The sequence below is a fragment of the Thamnophis elegans genome, chromosome 15, assembly GCF_009769535.1.
Source record: "Thamnophis elegans isolate rThaEle1 chromosome 15, rThaEle1.pri, whole genome shotgun sequence".
NCBI lineage: Eukaryota > Metazoa > Chordata > Lepidosauria > Squamata > Colubridae > Thamnophis > Thamnophis elegans.
The window spans coordinates 45,689,469-45,709,428 of record NC_045555.1 but is presented as its reverse complement, the minus strand read 5'-3'; the positions used below and the strand labels follow the sequence as shown (position 1 = coordinate 45,709,428).

Genomic DNA, 19,960 nt, shown 5'->3' with positions numbered 1-19,960 from the left:
AGGGGAAGTAGAGTAGGAAAGGATGATGGAGGGAAGAAAGGAGGTAGGAGAGAGGCAGAAGAAAGAGGTCTATGGAGAGCAGAAGAGCTAGTAATGGGTTTTTATCTTTCTGGGCGTTGATGACAAGAGGAACTGATGTAATTACTACTTAATACAATAGGATATTGGCTATGGAATAGTATACATGTGATTATATGTTATGAAAATGGAAAATAAAAAAGTATATTAAAAAAAAAGACTAGTACCAAACACTTATGTACAAGCAAAAGAGAAATATACTTTTAAAAATGGCTTTTATAACATGTACACACTGGAGTTGAATTCTTTCCTTCACCCAAGTTTGAAAATGAAAATGTAAATTTTCCTCCTCTCCCTAAGTATTTCGATTCAAAAATACACCACAGATGTTGTACTTCCAAACAATTTGTAATTTGCCTGTGTTATTCTTTTTGTATAGGCTTTTAAAACACTCAACGCATAACGGCTACAGTTCTACAGAAATGCAAAAATCAACTTTTCTGCCATACTTCAGCTTGCAAGAGTGTTTATAATATATACAAACTGTGCACATTTTATAACTATCTTAGTTTAAGACCCTCTTTAATGGAGATAGAACTTATCGACTGCATTAAACCATAATAGAAAAGTCTTCCAATGACAGAATTCTTGCTTTTAGCAACCATTATTTTAAAAGCAGTGTAATCTCAAAAGCATAATCAATAAATGTTACCTTCTGAAAAATATAAAGGGATGGAAATGTGCGGGATATATCCAATTTTATTAGCTCCAAGCTAGCTTCTCGATCAGCAAGTGATGCTCCGGCATCTAAAGAGAGTAAACCTGCAGATTTATACATGTCTGTAGACTGATTCCCAGTAATACAAGATTATGTTACTTTGATACGCAGTATGATTGATTCACCAGGGAGGGTTACTTTGTATCCTTGGGATCGGAGAGAACGCTGAGGTCGCGGCAGCCACTTCTGACTTTGCCAAGCACGTGGCGCCGATCCCTTGGGGTTTTATGAGATCGGGAGGCTAGAGGCTAGGGATTCCCAGCCCAGAGCCCCACCCCATCGCACCAATCTACTGGAAATGGCTTCGGCGGCTGGATTCAAGCCGCGGAGAGCACGGAGCGCTCGGAAGAGCGCGAAGTAGTTTTTTGTTTTGAACTGTGAGCCCGCCGCAGAGTGGTGGAGAGCGCGTGAAGCGACCCGGGCCGAGGCAAGCCTCGGCGGTAGCCCCCAAACACACCATTCTCGGTCCTGAGGCAGGGGCTGCCCGGAAGGGGAGAAAGCAGCATTCATCCAGTTTGTTTTTTCCTTAACTGTTGCAGCAGAAGAGAGGGAGAGCCAGGAGGCTGCGCAAGGAGGGGGGGTAGTTTTTTCTTTATTTTCCTTATTTCCTCATGTGGCCAAGATGGCGGAGGAGGCGGGGGGGGGGGTCTCCTTCTCCCCCATGCCACCCAGAGGGACGAACTGAAGAGGCACAAGGCTCTCTCAGACCTTTTCCAGGGCTGAAAAACTGAGGGCCTTGCAAGGTAGGCTTAGTGCCTCTCTCCCCCCCGTTCCAGTTAACCATTGGGGGGTGAATTCCGGCCTCCAGATTCCCTCCAGATTCCCCACGGAGATTTGGGGGGAAAAGGTCTCCTTCCCCTCCCCTTTCCCTGGAGCGGTATATAAGTCTAATTGCTATTGCTATAACAACAATAGCTATGAAGTTGTAATGTAAAAGAAAGTTCTAATTCAGGGTTGAGCACATCCAGTTTCACATGGCATTGATAATTCAGAATTGTAGTACTATAGAGACTAGAGTCCGAAATGTGTTTTTCTACATAACATTTCTAGATTTTTCTCTCTCTCCGATTTTCCCTTTAAATAAGTATGAAACACACAATTGTCTGCTAAATGGTTCTGTCGGGAAATTATATTGTTAAAATCCCCGAAAATAGCAATAGCAGTTAGACTTATATACCGCTTCATAGGGCTTTCAGCCCTCTCTAAGCGGTTTACAGAGTCAGCATATTGCCCCCCAACAACAATCCGGGTCCTCATTTCACCCACCTCGGAAGGATGGAAGGCTGAGTCAACCTTGAGCCGGTGAGATTTGAACAGCCGAACTGCAGAACTGCAGTCAGCTGAAGAAGCCTGCAGTGCTGCATTTAACCACTGCGCCACCTCAGCTCTCTATGTCTTTACATTATAATAAACACTACAAACAGTATGTCATGTATTGTGAAATGATATGAGCAGCCATTTCAAAATACCTTCCGTATCATTTTCAGTGCCAATCTCTCCAAAAATCTTCCATCGTTCCTTGGCTCTAGATAAGAAGATTTCATAGAGTTCTGCAAAACACAAGCAAAATGTAGGCAAAAATTAAATTTATGATTCCGCAAATTGAACTGCGTAATTTCCATTCCAGTATTAATTTACTGATTTTTTTTTTAAAAAAAAATCAGAATTTTTATAAATTGACTAGTGGAAATTCTCAGTTTATTGATTTAGGAACTTCTAACCTCAGTAATTAGATAGATGCCAGCTCTACTCACCAAAGGGTAAAAAGAGAATACAAAGTGAGAAATAGATGCTTTTATTCGTGACCCGACAAAAGGGCGAACGTCAAAACCGCGCCCGACTAAACCGCGTCGCTGATGTCATCAACGCGGCGACAACAGCAAGCATGGAGAAAGAAGGGTGCTTTACAATAGCGCGTCGAAAGAAAGCCGATTTAACTTAAGGTAAGGGTTAGGTTTAGGGTTAGGGTTAGGTTTAGGGTTAGGTTAAGGGTTAGGTTTAGGGTTAGGTTAAGGGTTAGTTTTAGGATTAGGTTAAGGGTTAGGTTTAGGGTTAGGTTTAGGATTAGGTTTAGGGTTAGGGGTTAAGTTTAGGGTTAGGGTTAGGGTTAGGTTTACATTGCTGATTCACATTCATTTTACAATCAACTACAATTCAAATATTCTGTTTCATTTATCATGTCAGATAATTCTCATTTCTATTCTATTCTATTTCCTAACTGGAAAACTTTGCATCTATCTCCATTAAATATTATTCTGTTACTTCTAATTCATCTTTCTGATGAGTCAAGAACATTTTGAATTTTGCTCTTGCAAGCTACAGTATTGACTTTACCATCAAATTTTGTATTAGTTGCAAATGTGATATATCTAAGTCATTAATAAAAATGAAGAGTAGAAAACTTAAGGATCTAATTCAATGGTACACCATTTGACACCTAATTAAAGTTTGATGAGAAACTGTTGATTATCATTGTTTGACTCACACAACCTGGTCATCACCTTTCTAGTCACCGAATCACAACTGCAGCTATTGAAAATAAGCTTCTCTCCCCCTCCCCCCTCTCATACACAGCATTTAATGTCCTTTTAGTAGTTTCTTCCTTCTAGGGAAAATATGTCTATATTTACTAAATTACAATGACATTCATTAGGCCAGTAATATCCTAAACCAGAAGTGGTGGGAGGGAGCACTAATATAGGAAAAACCTTTGATAATCTGTTCAGAAATTAAACCATTCAAACTAAAAAGAAAATTCGTCTGTTAAGGACTCATAAATGAATTCACACTTCTATTAACCCTGCACTATTTCTAAGTGGTTTAGAACTAACGTTTAAAATATTATAGATTATTACTAGCTAAATATATATCATAAGATATGTTAGTCAGCACCATGTAAGTTTAACTTGTAGAATAGTTCAAAAACTCTGGGTTTTTTTTTCATTCACTTTTATTATCTTTAAAGAAAGGGCTTCAATTTAAGATAGAGATCTGAGTGGCGCATAATGTCTTCATTTATAAGGGAAGCACTAGGTTACTGAAGTATGATACCTAATAATGCAATTAAAGGTAAAGGTTCTCCTAGCACCTATGTGTTAGTCTTTCCTGACTCTAGGGGGCGGTGTTCATCTCTGTTTCAAAGCCGAAGAGCCAGTGCTGTCCGAAGGCGTCTCCATGGCCATGTGGACGGCATGACTAAACACCGAAGGTGTATGGAACACTGTTACCTTCCCACCAAAGGTGGTTCCTATTTTTCTACTTACATTTTTACATGCTTTTGAACTAGGTTGGCAGAAGCTGGGACAAGTAAAGAGAGCTCACTTCATTATGCTAGGGATTCAAACTGCCGAACTGCCAACCTTTCTTTTCTTTTATTTGAAATTTTTTATTGTTTTAATTAAAAACACACAAAAAAAGAATCATCTTTCGTTACATCTTGTAGAAAGCATGTCGACTGGTTACAGATACATTTTGCGCGTTTCTTCCACAATCATTACATATACTTCATTCGAATTAAGGTGTATATTTTAAAATTTATGTATTTTATTATCACTGTATTTGATTACAGTTACTTAAACTTGTTTTTTTTTTTTTCTAAAATCATTTATATTTAAAGACACAACCACCTACTGGCGTACTTTCACAATCTCAATTAATCTCCCATAACTTTATAAGATATTCTAAGACAAAGTCAATTAGTAGGATATCTAAGCATTCCGTCCCCTTCTCCGTCCCCAACTCACAAATTAAAGCTTATGTCCAATTTGCTTTTACTGGTACAACACACATGTATAGATCATTAAACATTACCCATTAGCATTTCCTTGTTATTATTGTAATTAACTAAAAATTATTTATTATTTGTCTCACCTCGGGCCCAAAAGAGATTATACCTTTGTAATAAGCTCTAAACAAAAAATTATTAATAAGAATTATAGGTCTTTTCCCTAGGTCCCAAATTACAATTTATATCCAGTTTATTTTTACCTATTAATGTTGTCATTTCATTATTATTATCGTAGATAATTATATGTTAACAGAATAAACATTTAAAATCTAAAGCAATCTAAAAAAACCCGCTAACATTCCTACTTATTAATCACCAAAAGTATCAATTAACATTAACATAACCTGTTTTGCTGCTTGCTTTTCGGCTGCCATTGAAACGGGGACAGAGGGCATGGTATTTGGGTGAGGGAAATATTCTGTACAGGAGGACTGTTACTTGGGAGTTGTTCTCGCCATTCGTTTGCGCATGTGGAAGGAGGGGAGTTTCCCGCCAAGGCCAACTGTCCGGCATACCAACCTGATGATGATTTTTGAAGATGTCTCCCACCTGACAGCTGTGGAGATATACGATTGGACTATGGACTGGGGTTACCAAGGGGAGGGGAATGGGTCATGTATTGATATCTTAACGCTTTCGCGCGCTTTTGCTCAGATCCAGCTTTGCTTAGCTTCTCATCACTTATAATCAGTAAAAGTACTCTTAATTCTGCAAAATGGAGTTGAGTGGTTTCTTTCTTGGTTACCAAGTGAAGCAGCATCTGACACTTTCTGATTGACAAGCTCAGCATCTTAGCCACTGAGCCACAGTGTCTCTATAATAATGCAATTATTCCTGGGCAAAACGCACACCATCATACACTCAAGACAACAAAAGATTGGGTTATGTTGCAGAATATCACTGGAAACTATTATATGCTTCAAACATACCAGGAGTGATATTCAATTCGTTTCCTACAGCAAGACTCCAAACCCTTCCACGAACGCTTGGAGGTAATCCTTGCCACCATAATTCTCGCACTCGCCTTGTAGAACGCCTATAAAGACAGAGAAGTAAAAATGGGATAAATGTAATCGTTTGGGCACTGCTAGAAATATCCTAGCATCAAATACAGCAGTAAACTTTAGCTTCATATGAGAAGCCAGAGATCTTCTGTTGGAATTTACTAGTAGTTCTTCCTGCGAATGTAATATTGCCTGATCTTATAAGACTGGTCTCTTAATATGTGATTTCTGAATTTAAAAAAAAAAAAGAATAGCAGATTCAAGAGAAAGTAATTCTATGATGTGATGAATTAAAAGTACAGCGGAGAACAGAAAGGAAAACACACAGAAGTTTGCATCAATCTTGTATGACCAAGTATTCTACACTTACATGCTCTCCCAATTAGGCAGAATTTCATTGACCCAAATCACCATAGCACTAGCAATGTTCTCCTCTTGTTTGAAGCGTTCTTTCATTATCTTCTTCCTTCGGTGAGCTTCTTTGATTTCTATTAAATTCAGAATTTTAATTGCAATGTGACATCAAAAAGCCATGTTTAAAACAAATATTAGATAATTAAAGGATACGGGTCCCTTAAATATAAATGCTTATAAAATATATATCTGCTACAGAGGTGGGTTCCTACCAGTTTGCACCTCTTCGGTAGAACCGGTTCATCAAATCCACCGAACCGGTTAGAAGAGGTTCCACCAGTGGACCCGGAAAGCAGGCCACACCTACAGAAGAGGCTCCAAAATTTTTTGAAACCCACCACTGGTCCTTGGATATGATTATTCTACACTATCATGCTCATATTTATAAAACTCAGTGCCTCTGTGAAAGGTAAGGATGACTACTGCGTTTGTGGTGCAATCAGAACATTGCGTGTGTTGACGTTGTTTTAACGCAAACCAAAGATGCCTTTTAAAAAACATGTTTGCATCCTATTCTTATGCATGCCAGGGCTGTGTGTGAGGTAATTTAAGGTGGTTCTGACAAGTGTCGTCGGCATCTTCATATCCGGCCACATGGGCGGCAAGCCACTCCCATCCGGTCACATGGGCGGCAAGCCACTCCCACAAAGGAGGCCACACCCACAGAGTAGGTTCGAACCATTTTTGAAACCCACCACTGATCTGCTATGTAAAGCAGCTCATAGCAAAGATAATTCTGATTACAGGAATGAATGTATGTGTTACACAGTTGCAGCTTTTTTTTTTCAACATCAGAAAAAGTCAACAGGTATGTGCAAAGTCTTCCATCTCCAGAAAAGGAACATTCTGAGAAATTCTAGAATGTTATTTTTTTTCCCCAATTGGACAGTCCCAAGAGTGGTGTCCAGATGTTTTCTAGAGTAGATTTGGAACCACCATAAATCACTCCTTTATTTTGGAAGATTTGAGGGGGGGGAATAGCCCCATAACACCTGGAATGGTCAGGCGGCATAATCTGGAATAAAATGAGAACATTTCCAAGAATGTTACATTTCCAAGGAGGAAGTGTTTTACTCATATCTTACAGTCAGCATTTTGCGACTTTGAAAATCTACATAGTCTTTGTAATTTCTGATGTCACTTTTTTACGCATCAAGACACAAAGACTGGCAGATGTCAAGGAAAACTGCTATGGGCGCACTGGCGCCCCTGGACAGCAATAATGCTTTTATTTAAAATAAGTTTTCTTAGATTAGGTTAGAATCTACTTCATATCATGAGGCATTGTCCTAACAAAATAATTGTATGTAAATATAGGGTTATAAAAAGATAAAAAACATAGAAGAAGGATCTAATGATTTTTAAAGAATGGGACAATTGCCATAGATTCCAGCAAAGGTTGGGATTCCCGTCGCTCATCCGTAACTTAATTTAGTATTTCAAAATGAGTGGATCAGTATTATTTCTTCAAATTAGCAAAAATAATCTGTTAAAATATAATGGAAACAATTATTTTAATAGTTTCCCATATTCTCCCAGCCACAACTTCCAACGGAGAAAAAAAAACATCCAAATTAAATGCTGCCCCTTAGTCTCTCAGAATCTTAAAAATTCCCTCAAAGGTACATTAAAAAATAATTTACAACTTTGTTTCTTGACCCATCAGGGTATTACTATATTCTGAACCACAATTGTACTTAAATATAAAGATGAAATTGAACAATCTGCAATCTGGGAAGCTTCCACCTGAAAATATATGGCAAACAACAATAGTTGTTTTATGTTCTGTTTTACAATTGTTGAAATATTTGTGGTATTAAAGATAAGAGTCCTCTGTATGATTAAATACAGTATAATTTTCTACAGATCAAGCCCACTAAAATAAGGGATGGAATGAATCTGGTTTAGTAGCATATTTGGGACTGAAATACTGGAAATGCTAATTAAAGGTGTTTAACATAATAGCATGTGCCAAATGTGCTATGTTTTGTATAACAGTTTATGCTTCTTTCATGTAGTAAACATCTTGCTGCTAGAAAGAAGCATTCATTCATTCATGCATGCCTTTTTTCCCCCCCATTTCAGCCAAATGAGTTTGAGCGGTTCCGGAAAGCATATATAATGAACAATCTCTTTCATAAATATAAAGGTGTGTGTGTGTGTGTGTGTGTGTGTGTGTGTGTTTGTGTTTTAAGTAGCACCTTTGGTTTGTCATCAAAGATCAGCTTGACAAAGAAAATAAAAGATCAAATCATGAAGTAATTTAATACTTACATTTATAATACATCAAACAACAAATATTTCAGATACACACTGCAAAAGATATAAATATGGTTCATTCATGGGAGGAGATGGATATTTTTTGGCTTCAGAAAAGATCTATTGAATCCTACTCTGAGAAAGATTATTGTGAATAGAATAATGTCCATCTTCATACACTGCATAATTTACTTGTTCAATGTATTTGTGTGTGTCTGTGTGTGTGCGTGCGTGCGTGTGTGTATGTAAAAGGTAAAGGTTCCCCTTGCACATATGTGCTAGCCATTCCCGACTCTAGGGGGCGGTGCTCATCTCCATTTCAAAGCCAAAGAGGCAGCGCTGTCCGAAGACATCTCCGTGGCCATGTGGCCGGCATGACTAGATGCCAAAGGCTCACAAAACGCACCTTCCCACCAAAGGTGGTTCCTATTTTTCTACTTGCATTTTCACATGCTTTCGATTGGCAGAAGCTGGGACAAGTAATGGGAGTTCACTCAGTTACACAGTGCTAGGGATTCGAACCGCCGAACTGCTGACTTTTCTGATCGACAAGCTTGGTGTCTTAGTCATTGAGCCACCACATCCCGTGTGTGTTTGTGTTTGTGTATAAATTTATAAAAGCCATGCTTCCCAATTCTCCCAAGAGAATCTGCAAATAGATATGATTTATCGAGTTATTTGTGTGACCTTGGACCAGCCCAATTCACCATATAGGATTGTTGTGGGGAAAACAGGAAGAAGGAGGTGTATTGAATATGTTCCCTGTCTTGAGTTATTTGTAAAAACAAGGCAGGATGCAAATAAATAATGATAGATTGCTTTACCTATAGTTTATGAATATTTACTCTCACTAACAGTAATTATAATTCAAGTTTCAGTTTAAATATGAAACAATCAATCATGGAAATTAAATTTTCTGGTTTATAAATTTTCCCTTATAGCATACATATGGTCCTGAAGTAGTAAAGACTTGGGAGAGTCCTGTTTTAACTTCATCTGAAGAATATAAACATGGTAGTGCCTCTGTAACAAACCAGTTTTTATAGTTTGGTTAAATCTGATAAATTACACAATGGACTAAATATGTTAGATCAGAAATACCTCTCTTTTTTGCTTCTGCCACCATTTCATCGTATTCTTGTCTGTGGCGTAAAGCCTCCTCTGTAGATTTTGCAGGAAGGTTCCTGAAAATAATTTTAAGTACTGTATAGGTTAATCAAATTAAAGTCTTACTAAATGTTCCATCCGTTAAAAAAATGGAATGTTTGAATGGTACATTTTCCCAACGGATCCTTCATTTTCCAGGTTATCGCAAATAATTTACATGAGAACATATAACTAATGTTTTAGGAGCAAGTCTCATTACAAATAATGGAACAAATTATAGTCTGAATGGTTTTACGCTAAAACAGTTCAGTTTCTAGATTCAGTGCAAGGATATTTGAAGGATAATCTGAAATGATACAGGATTATTATTGCTCTATCTGAAAGAGGCCTGAAATTACTGAATAAGAATGCTGAAAATTGTTTAAAGTATAAACATATCCTATCACTGGTTCTGAGGAGAACATGGGAAAAATATACCAACGCAAGTATGTGCAGAAATAAGATCAAGAAGATAAGGGTTCCATGAAACCCAAAGGAATAGACCCCTAAGATATAATATAATTAGTCTCCAGTGTACTGTGCAACGTCACTCTTTTCATTATTCAACTGTTCATCTATATTTGAGAAAGCATTAAAAAAAAAATAAGGCCATACCTTTCCACACAAACTTTATATATCCATTCTGACATCCTTCTCTCCTTCCTTGCTATAAAATAATAGACAACTTAAACCCTGAAGCTCTAATAATTTGCTTTTCATCTAACTCCTACTCCAATCACTCAAATAATTTACTCTTTCCCTGAAGTCAAAATATCCTCGCAGACCAAACTTAAAAGAAATATTAGAAGGATTTTAGTGTTCTGTTGCTACTCTAATTAGCGATAGGAGTGATTTGAGGGGGAAAAAACTGATTAGAGGATTAAAAAAGCTCTCTACATGGGGGGATGTGTCAGCATTACATATGTGGACAAGTGCTTCATGCAAATAGATAGCTGCATATTTTCATGGTCTGGCCCAGTGGTGGGTTGGTCATCCCGTTCCAACTGGTACGGTTCGAACAGAGCCGGCGGCGTCCTCGTGCACGCGTGCAGTTCATGCATGCGTCTTAGCGCCTGCGCGATGCTCCAGCTGCTCGTGGAGAATCGTGAAGGCGCTGTATGTGCCATGCGCCTGCGTAGAAGCGCAGAAGCCTTCAAAGACCGGTAAGGAGCGCGGGCGGGCGGGCCCTTCGGCATTCCCGGAAGTTATTTACTTCCGGGTTCACCGACCAACCGGTCCGCGTGGACCACCGCGGACCGGTTGAAACCCACCCCTAGTCTGGCCTCTAAAAAAATCTTTCCAAGTATATTACCCGCATTAATGTTGAAAGAGCACAGTATAAACCACCCGAGTGTCTATTTCTACTATATCTATTCTATAAATGTTTCATTGTTTACTTCTTTATCAACCCAAGTAGTCTAACCTTCACACTTGACTTTAGCCAAAGGGCTCTTGATATATACAAAATATCACTCTGAATCCTTAACATATAGATCTTCGACATGTAAACCTTCTAAATAAATTTAAAAAGGAACAAGAAACAAGTTACTTCACCGAATCAGTTTGAATTATCAACTCCATGCAGAGGAGACGCTAATTATTTCATAGTGATTAAAAAAAGCCGGTTTTATTATTTAATCTTAGTATTACATTTCAAAGCTTTGCTTCCAAATCAGAGTTCCAAAGAAAGCATTGCCAGTTGCTTTAGAGACAGGATTATTTTCAGCAGCATGATCAATTGTATAAAGTACAGTTCCTCAGATATATGCTAACATTAAAGCCTAAATTCTTATGTGGTTAAAGTTGTACCCACTTACATTTTTTAAATGGTTTTAAGTTTAAAAGTAAAGCAGTATTAGATTTTACTCAGACTACAGATTAGAACATGATAGTTAGCTAAAAAGTTTTTTTTCCAATTTATTTATTTATTTATCTATTTAATAGATTTATAGGCCGCCCAATCCCGGAGGACCCCGGGCGGTTTACAAAGTGAAAAGAAAAATAATTAATAAAAAATAAGGAAAACAATTTAAAACATCACCCATACACCCAATCTGATTGGGGCTGGACCTCAGCAGTGAGGTCAACAGCCCCAGGCCTGCCGGAATAGCCAGGTTTTAACAGCTTTTCGGAAGGTCATGAGAGTGGGTAGGGTCTGGATCTCTGGGGGTAGCTCATTCCAAAGGGCTGGAGCAGCCACAGAGAAGGCCCTCCTCCGGGGAGCCGCCAGCCGACACTGTCTGGCTGACGGCATCTGAAGGAGGCCCACTCGGTGGGATCTCACCAGCCGTTGGGAGGTATGTGGCAGTAGGCGGTCTCGCAGGTATCCTGGTCCTAAGCCACGTAGGGCTTTAAAGGCACCTTGAATTGCGTCCGGAGACCAATAGGAAGCCAGTGCAGCTCGCGGAGAATAGGTGTAACGTGGGTGTATCTTGGTACACCCAATATCGCTCGCGTGGCTGCGTTCTGGACTAGTTGCAGTCTCCGAACGCTTTTCAGGGGCAGCCCCATGTAGAGCGCATTACAGTAGTCCAGTCTTGAGGTGACGATGCTTATTAATGTTAAGATACTTTTTTGCAGTTCCTAATAAGATAGGTTTCAGTTTTCCTAATGTGAACTACGGAATGGCTTTTATTTTATTTCATTTTATGTATGTAATTATTCCCCTCTGCATAAACTTTTATACTATATCCATTAAAAAAAAATAAGTTTTATCATTTTTGGAAAGGGGAGTCACTGTGTGCTACATTTCAAACATAATATAACCTGAGTCTAAACCTCAGCTTACTTTTCGATCTGATAGTGAAACACTTGTAAAAAGAATCCACGGGGACTTACGATGGTCGATCCTCCAGAATAAGAGCAGTGGTGGAAAGTGGCTCAAATTCAAAATGTCTACGCCTTGTTGCTTGGGGTGCAGGTTTACACAATTTTCCTATCCGTGCTTCATATTCCTAAACAAAATTAAATAATATACTTTTACAGATTTGTAAATATATAATACACCTGCACAGTTCAGTTTCTACCCCTCTACCTATTGAGATCAAGCGATTTAAAGTTGCGTCAGGTTCGTCTCAGATAAACAGTGGTTGCCACGAAGCAGGGCTAATTTAAGATTAAAAGAGAAACACTGCATCAGTGCCACCGAGAAATGTAGTTTCTGAGACTTACAACCTACAACAATATTACACAAGCTGAAAGTTACTAGCAAAGAGAAAGGAAGACACCACGGGAATAATACTTTCCTAGTTCAAATGAAATAAGAGTACAAGGATTCACATTTGCACCACTGTCCTCCTCCAGCTTCACTGAGGATGGAGCGAGAATCTTTTCCTTCCATTTTTAAAGCAATTGGACTGAAATATAATATCTGACCTTAAATCCGGATTAAAAAAGATAACAATCAAGCTGCATGCCAGAACAGTATTACTAGAAAACGCTACACCATAAAACAATGATCCACCAAAAAGGGTCTTCTGAACATAGTTATATTGCTACAGGTAGTTGTTGACTTACAACCATTTAACTACAATTCCAAGTTACAATGGCCTTGGAAAAAGTAACTTAAGACCCATCCTTGAAGTTACAACGGTTGCGCTACCCTCTATGGTCACATAATTGCAATTTGGACACTTAGTAACGAGCTCACATTTATGACAGTTGCGGTGCCTTGTGGTCATGTGATTGCAACCTTCTCCACTGGCTTCTGACAATCGGGGAAGCTGGATTTACTTCACCACCACGGAGTCGCTTAAAAACCGTTGTAAAAGTGGTCGTGGAATCACGTCTGGCCACATAATGACAGACTTAACAACTGTATTGCTTAGTGACCAAAACTCCAGTCCAATTGTGGTAATAGGCCGAAGACTGTCTGTATCTCTTCTATATTTTGTATGCAATATTACATGATACTTCAATCTAAAATAAACACAGCTGGTGCTCAATTTACAAAGCGTTCATTTGCTGATTGTTCAAGTTACAATGGTACACTGAAAAATGTTGATTTACGACCATTTTTCACTGTTACGACCCTCTGCAGCATCCTCATAATCGTATGATCAAAATTCAGAAGCTTGGCAGCTGGTTCATGCTTATGACCATGGCTGTGTCCCAAGATCAAGTGATCACCCTTTGGGACCTTCTCACAAGCAAAAGTCAATGGGGTGACTGCTTGTCAGAATCAACTGAGCCGAGGTGGCGCAGTGGTTAAATGCAGCCCTGCAGGCTACTTCAGGCGGTTCAAATCTCACCGGCTCAGGGTTGACTCAGCCTTCCATCCTTCCGAGGTGGGTGAAATGAGGACCCGGATTGTTGTTGGGGGCAATATGCGGACTCTGTAAACCGCTTAGAGAGGGCTGAAAGCCCTAGGAAGCGGTATATAAGTCTAACTGCTATTGCTATTGCTAACTGTGGTGATTCACTTAACTGCAGCAAGAAAGGTGATATAATGGAGCAAAACTCACTTGACGGAGCTTTTGGGTTCAATTGTGGTTGTAAGCAGTGGTGGGATTCAATTTTTTTTTTTACTGCTGGTTCTGTGGGCATGGCTTTGTGGGTGTGGCAGGGGAAAGATAATGCAAAATCCTCATTCCCTCCCCACTCCTGGGGGAAGGTTACTGCAAAATCCCCATTCCCTCTCCATCCCACTAACCTGCTTTCCAGCTTCGTTCTCCTGTTCAGGGCAAGAAAAGATCAACTGGGATCAGCTGTTGGGGGTTAGCCTACTGGTTCTCCGGACTACTCAAAATTTCCGCTACCGGTTCTCCAGAACCTGTCAGAACTGGCTTAAGAGCCGAGGTGGCGCAGTGGTTAGGGTGCAGCACTGCAGGCCACTTCAGCTGACTGTTATCTGCAGTTCAGCGGTTCTAATCTCACCGGCTCAGGGTTGACTCAGCCTTCCATCCTTCCGAGGTGGGTGAAATGAGGACCCGGATTGTTAGGGGCGATATGCTGACTCTGTAAACCGCTTAGAGAGGGCTGAAAGCCCCATGAAGCGGTATATAAGTCTAACTGCTATTGCTATAATACTACCTCTGGTTGCAAGTTGAAGACTACTTGAACTTGTTTTATAATTTATGTATATCAGCCATGAAAAATATATTCATTACTTACACCTATCTGGTGGAATCAGCAATTTCTTTTTATTAAACAAGTTTGAACTGAGCCTTACCCAATACTGATTGGCTAATACATTTCAAATCTTTATTAATATCCTAATATTTTTTATCTTAAATAACTGTCAATAGAAGCCCAAATTATTGTACCTCTCCCCAATTCTAAGTTTAAATTTATTTCCACCTCAATGGGTCCACTGGGAAGAATCAGCAGCTTAGATAACGGACATAGAATATACACAAATATACGTCAAAGAACAAAATCAGCAGAATCAGCACACTTGTGCAAATGGTGCAACAAAATGCAACAGAAAAAGTGAACACGTGGATGCAGAGGCTTTCATAGCTTATTAGAAGGCTGCACACTCAAAACATGTTGTGCTAATGTACTGTAATTCTTCAGCTTCCTGAACATACTTAATTTGCTTATCCTGTTGAAACCTATCTATTAATCTAGGATATAGACAGAAAGTGAATAAAATAATTACCCAGGTGTTGTCGATAGGTACTTTTACACTAACCTTCAAAATTTAAGAATTAGAAAATTACTCTTCGAAATAACATCAAAATATGAATGCTGAAACTATTAAACTACTGAATTCTGTACCAATGCAAATTCTATGCTGTACAGTGAAACGAAATCAATGGAGGCTAGAAAGTCGCCCTGTCTAATTCCCTCTAGGCTTTGCGGAGCCAAGCGCTGCCTCGGCAAACTGCTATGGCAGCAGCCGAAGGGGTCTCCTCGTGCTCCGGAGGGGTGAGCTGGAGATAGAGGGGGGGGATAGGGAGCTAACCCCCCCTTTGGGAGGGTGCAACCAGAGACCGGAATTATGCTCCACGCATGCGCTCTCTCGCTTCAAGATGGCGACCGCTGACCATGCGGTCCGATCACGTGCTCCTCTATCTTCCTGCTCGCTTGTAGATCCTCTGGAGCAGCCTGCACTCAAGCCGCGCTGTGTGCGCTGAGCCTGGGTTCCCCAGTTTCTTCGCCGGGCCGTTGCTTGGGCCTTTCAGAAGCGCTACCGCTCCTGTGTCAGGCCTCGCAGAGCGCACGAGAGGAGGATCATCCAATGCCAAAAAAGGAAAAACTTCTTCAGGTAAAAACTCCAAAGGGAAAAGAACAAAGGAAAAAAAGGGGAAAGTATTTTGCGCCAAGGAGAGCCAGGTATTTAGCTCCTTCTGGGCCGAAGACTGAGATTAATCTGGAGAGTCAGAGGAGGGGTAGAGGTGTGGCCTCAAGATTTACCTCAGTCTCCAGGCAGATGGGCCGTGACAATACCCAGTTGTGACTCATCCCATGCCCCACTTCGGAGACTATACAGATTATACTAAAGTGTATAATCATTTTCAAACCACAGTGGCTAAGGGTGCATAGGACATAAATCCAAACAAAGGAAACCACAGGTAAATAAACTTGGTCCTTTATATAAATCAGGTCTATGACTAATACAAGATGATATACATAAGTAGAGCCGTAAAGAGCTCCCAATCTGAAGGGCAAAATATAATGTGAAGCACTATAGATGCATAAAAGGACCTGCTAGGAATACATTAAAGCAGCTGCAACTTTATCTCTTCAACTCATCTAGAATCCCCAGAAAATGTTATGGGTGTATCCACTATACTCCAAATCATGTTTTGCCCTTTGAATTCAGATTGCACATTTGGTAAGCTCTCTTAAACATTTCTAATAAATCTAGATTCAAATAATAAAACTAATCTACATTATATTCCTTAAATTCTGTTGCATTGTGTCAGTCAGATCTTTGAAATGTGGTTGATTCCTCAACTGTCCATGAAGATGCTATGACCAAGATGGGAAGCCATCCATTTCCTGAAGGCACTTAGTCGGCAAGATATGCTGCAGAGAATCATGTTTGCACATCACAGCTGAACATTTGCTACAGTTGTTAATTTGTACACTGTAAGCATTTCAGTTCATACGCTTCGTGTCTACTACATTGGAGGAAATGCCAAGGGTAACACAGCTGCACAGCCTCAGCAAGCACCATTGATGTAGATATATAGCAGCAACTGAAGTTCTCCTAATGCAACTGAGATTTACTTAGTTTGGAGTTTTTGCTCAAAGAAACTTGGCAATGTGTTTCCTCCCACTGCCTTTTCTACTTGGGCAGAAAACTATACTATACTATAAGTATTCGGGCAGGAAATATCTTGGTTTTTTAATCTCTGTATGTTTTTTACGCTCTTAAGAATTCTTAAAGCTGTTAGTCTTTAAACAGACATATTGGATTCCTTAGATTTTAAAAAAAATCCCTCTATTTTTATGACCCTGTAATCCCTTAATTGGGGTAGAATTGATTTGATGGAGCTGAGCGTTTACTGGCCGAATGCCCTCCCTGATGCCACATGGAGTCCGCAGCAGATATCTTTTCTTTCTTCCCTGGAGAAATATCTGTCGCTAGCTAGGATTGAACTCTCAACCTTTCAAATGGGAGGCTAGCCTCTTCACTGCTAGGCTACCACATCGCTCAACTGGATTCCTTATATCAGGGGTGTCAAACTCAAGGCCCACGGGCTGGGTGCTTAGATTTGCACTGTGGGGGCCACCCTAAAAACAGCGAAGGACCAGCCCACAATACCTCTGCCAGCAAAAACGGAGCCCTTGGGCTCTGTTTTCACTGGCAGAGGGCTAGCAAAACAAAAACAACAAAAAAGGAGAAATGTTATAGCAATAGCAGTTAGACTTATATACCGCTTCATAGGGCTTTCAGCCCTCTCTCAGCGGTTTACAGAGTCAGCATATCGCCCCCAACAACAATCCGGGTCCTCATTTTACCCACCTCGGAAGGATGGAAGGCTGAGTCAACCCTGAGCCGGTGAGATTTGAACAGCCGAACTGCAGTCAGCTGAAGTAGCCTTTCCCTTTCGTATTTGAGCATCCAAGAAGGGACAGGAAAGGAGAAAGGGAATGACAAAGAAAAAGATGGGAAGAGAGGAAGGAAGGAAGGAAGGATCTCCCCAGCCCCACCTGGGCCATCACAGGTGCCCCGACATGAGTGATGTCGAGCTGGCCACACCCACCTGGGTCTCCCAAGGTTAAACACAACCCTGATGCGGCCCTCAATGAAATCAGGTTGACAGCCCTGGCTTAGATTAATACTCAGACAGTTTGCTAATATGTGGTAATTTTAAATCTGTCTTTTTATTTTTATTATTTCTTTTTTCTCTTTGTTGTAAGCCGCCAGGAGTCCCTCGAAATTGGGCGGCCTATAAATCTTATTAATAAAATAATAAATAAAATAAATAAATAAATAAATAAAATAATTCTGTCTTGTTTCATCAAAAGCTTTTCTTCTATCCATTACCTGCTGAAAACAGACATGTTCAGGAGAACTGATGGAAGTTCAAAAGTTTTTGTTATATAAGCCAAAAAAAATAATAATAATCTAGAGACAGTCAATTCTGAGTCAGATACTAATAGCAATAGCAGTTAGACTTATATACCGCTTCATAGGCCTTTCAGCCCTCTCTAAGCGGTTTACAGAGTCAGCATATCGCCCCCAACAACAATCCGGGTCCTCATTTCACCCACCTCGGAAGGATGGAAGGCTGAGTCAATCTTGAGCCGGTGAGATTAGAACCGCTGAACTGCAGATAACAGTCAGATGAAGTGGCCTGCAGTGCTGCACCCTAACCACTGCGCCACCTTGGCTCTTAATCTAATTTCTTCTACCATAGACCCCATTCTGTATGATCCTTTCTTTAAAAATTTGAAACTTGAGTTTGAGTTCAAATGAGGAATTCTAAATTTATTATTTAAAACATCTGATAAAAGAGATGCCCTCAAGTCAAATTCAGTTCTTGGCAGCTACACAACATATGTTTATAATCTTCTGGGTTTTTTTTTTTAACTTTCCAATCTAATTGACCCTCTATGACTTCTCCATAGTCTCCAATTCAAGTCAGGTCTCTTATAAAAATGTTTTTTAAAAAAAAACAAAAACTCAAGTATTAGGGCCTCAACTAAATGCCATCATCACCCCACAAATTCCATCTTACCAAGATTATTATTTTGGCTTGACGGAGAGTCACAAAATTAAGAAAGCCATTAAAATATATACAGGATTGGAATAGTAGCTCAACAGAGGCAAAAGCAGAGAGTGAGGGAAAGAAAATATCACAGGAAACCTGAACATATGTTGAAATTGACCCAATTTACTTCTAATTCTGATATATATTAAATGGGACAGAATACGTAATCTTTTTTTCCCCAAACTCGATGAGGTGCCGGTAACTCTTCATGATGTGACTTTCTATTAAAACCACTGACAACAACAGAAAGAGGCAAAAGATATTAAACGGCACGCGAGAAGATCTAAATATTGAATTCACTGAGAATTCAAAACAAAAATCTTCAATAGGCTAGACTGGTGTGTGTTTTAAGATGTTAAGGTCAATTAAGACAGTAGGGAAATTTTCCTTAATTTGCTGCCTAATAAAATAGTCACACTGAAAGCTTTAACTGCCTCTGAAGAGGGCAGGATCAGGTTTCTAAATAAAAAGCTAAGTCTCGTTATTCACCATCTCATTTCTCATCACATCCCCAACTGCGATGTGTGCACCACACATCAAGTTATTTAGTTGTCACTCATTCTTTGTAATTAAAAGATTTATTTTGTAATTAGTTACTGTATGATTTTTTTTTAAACAAATAAATCACTTTCTTCTGAACCTTAAGGAGAGAACAATTATAGAGCTGAGCTGGAAGGAGTAAACAGTTTATAAAGGAGTATTTTGTATGAGCCCAGAAGATTAAAGAAGCAACTATTATTTTAGCATTTTTCCTCAAATTACAAGAATATAACCGAAATCTTTAACAAGTTCAAATCTAACATCCTTTTTTATTCCAGGGAGTCATTTAAATTTGCTGCCAGAAGATTTCAACACTCAATTGTATTTAAAGTAACAACTTTCATAAAACAATGAGATATTAAAGCTACTGAAAATGTCTATACATTTACACCAACAAAATAAGTTGGCCGAATGTATTATGCAGCAGAATCAACTGAATATAAATGAAATTTATATTTTAAAGCATATTTCAACTGAACAGTAAAATTATGTAAACTTAAAGAGAAACAAGGCAGTTAATATCAATATTTAATATTAAACAAAAGCAGTTAATTTAATTCCCCCTTTTTGTTAATGGCATTTAATGACTTGATGTGTTAGTACTGTTCACTCATACTACAATTATGTAATATACGTTGTATTTCAATGAATGCTACGAAGATCCTAAATGGCATAGAATGTGAAAGAAAAATATTAAATTTCATACCCCAGTGTTTAATAGACTGAGTGTAGATACTGATGCAACTGTGCCAGAACTTTCTTCCTAATGAGAAAAACAGAAGTAGATCCTTAGAGAAACATTTGACAATCATTTAATATACAGCATTAAGCATGCAATTTTTAG

The 19,960-nt window shown here is 39.2% G+C and overlaps 1 protein-coding gene across 3 annotated transcripts in view; it reads right to left on the bottom strand.

The window, feature by feature from the left end:
- Nucleotides 1-19,960, bottom strand: part of LOC116518516 (TBC1 domain family member 12) — a 63,704-nt gene that overhangs the window by 12,718 nt on the left and 31,026 nt on the right. Inside the window, exons 3-9 of one of the 3 annotated variants that reach the window (XM_032231977.1) lie at nucleotides 19,823-19,879; nucleotides 12,245-12,360; nucleotides 9,362-9,444; nucleotides 5,958-6,075; nucleotides 5,513-5,619; nucleotides 2,266-2,346; nucleotides 731-825 (exon numbers count right to left, since the gene is read on the bottom strand). In XM_032231977.1, the coding sequence (XP_032087868.1) occupies nucleotides 731-825; nucleotides 2,266-2,346; nucleotides 5,513-5,619; nucleotides 5,958-6,075; nucleotides 9,362-9,444; nucleotides 12,245-12,360; nucleotides 19,823-19,879 (657 nt within the window). The remainder of the gene's footprint in view (nucleotides 1-730; nucleotides 826-2,265; nucleotides 2,347-5,512; nucleotides 5,620-5,957; nucleotides 6,076-9,361; nucleotides 9,445-12,244; nucleotides 12,361-19,822; nucleotides 19,880-19,960) is intronic. The other 2 variants (XM_032231978.1, XM_032231979.1) reach the window with 2 other exon arrangements.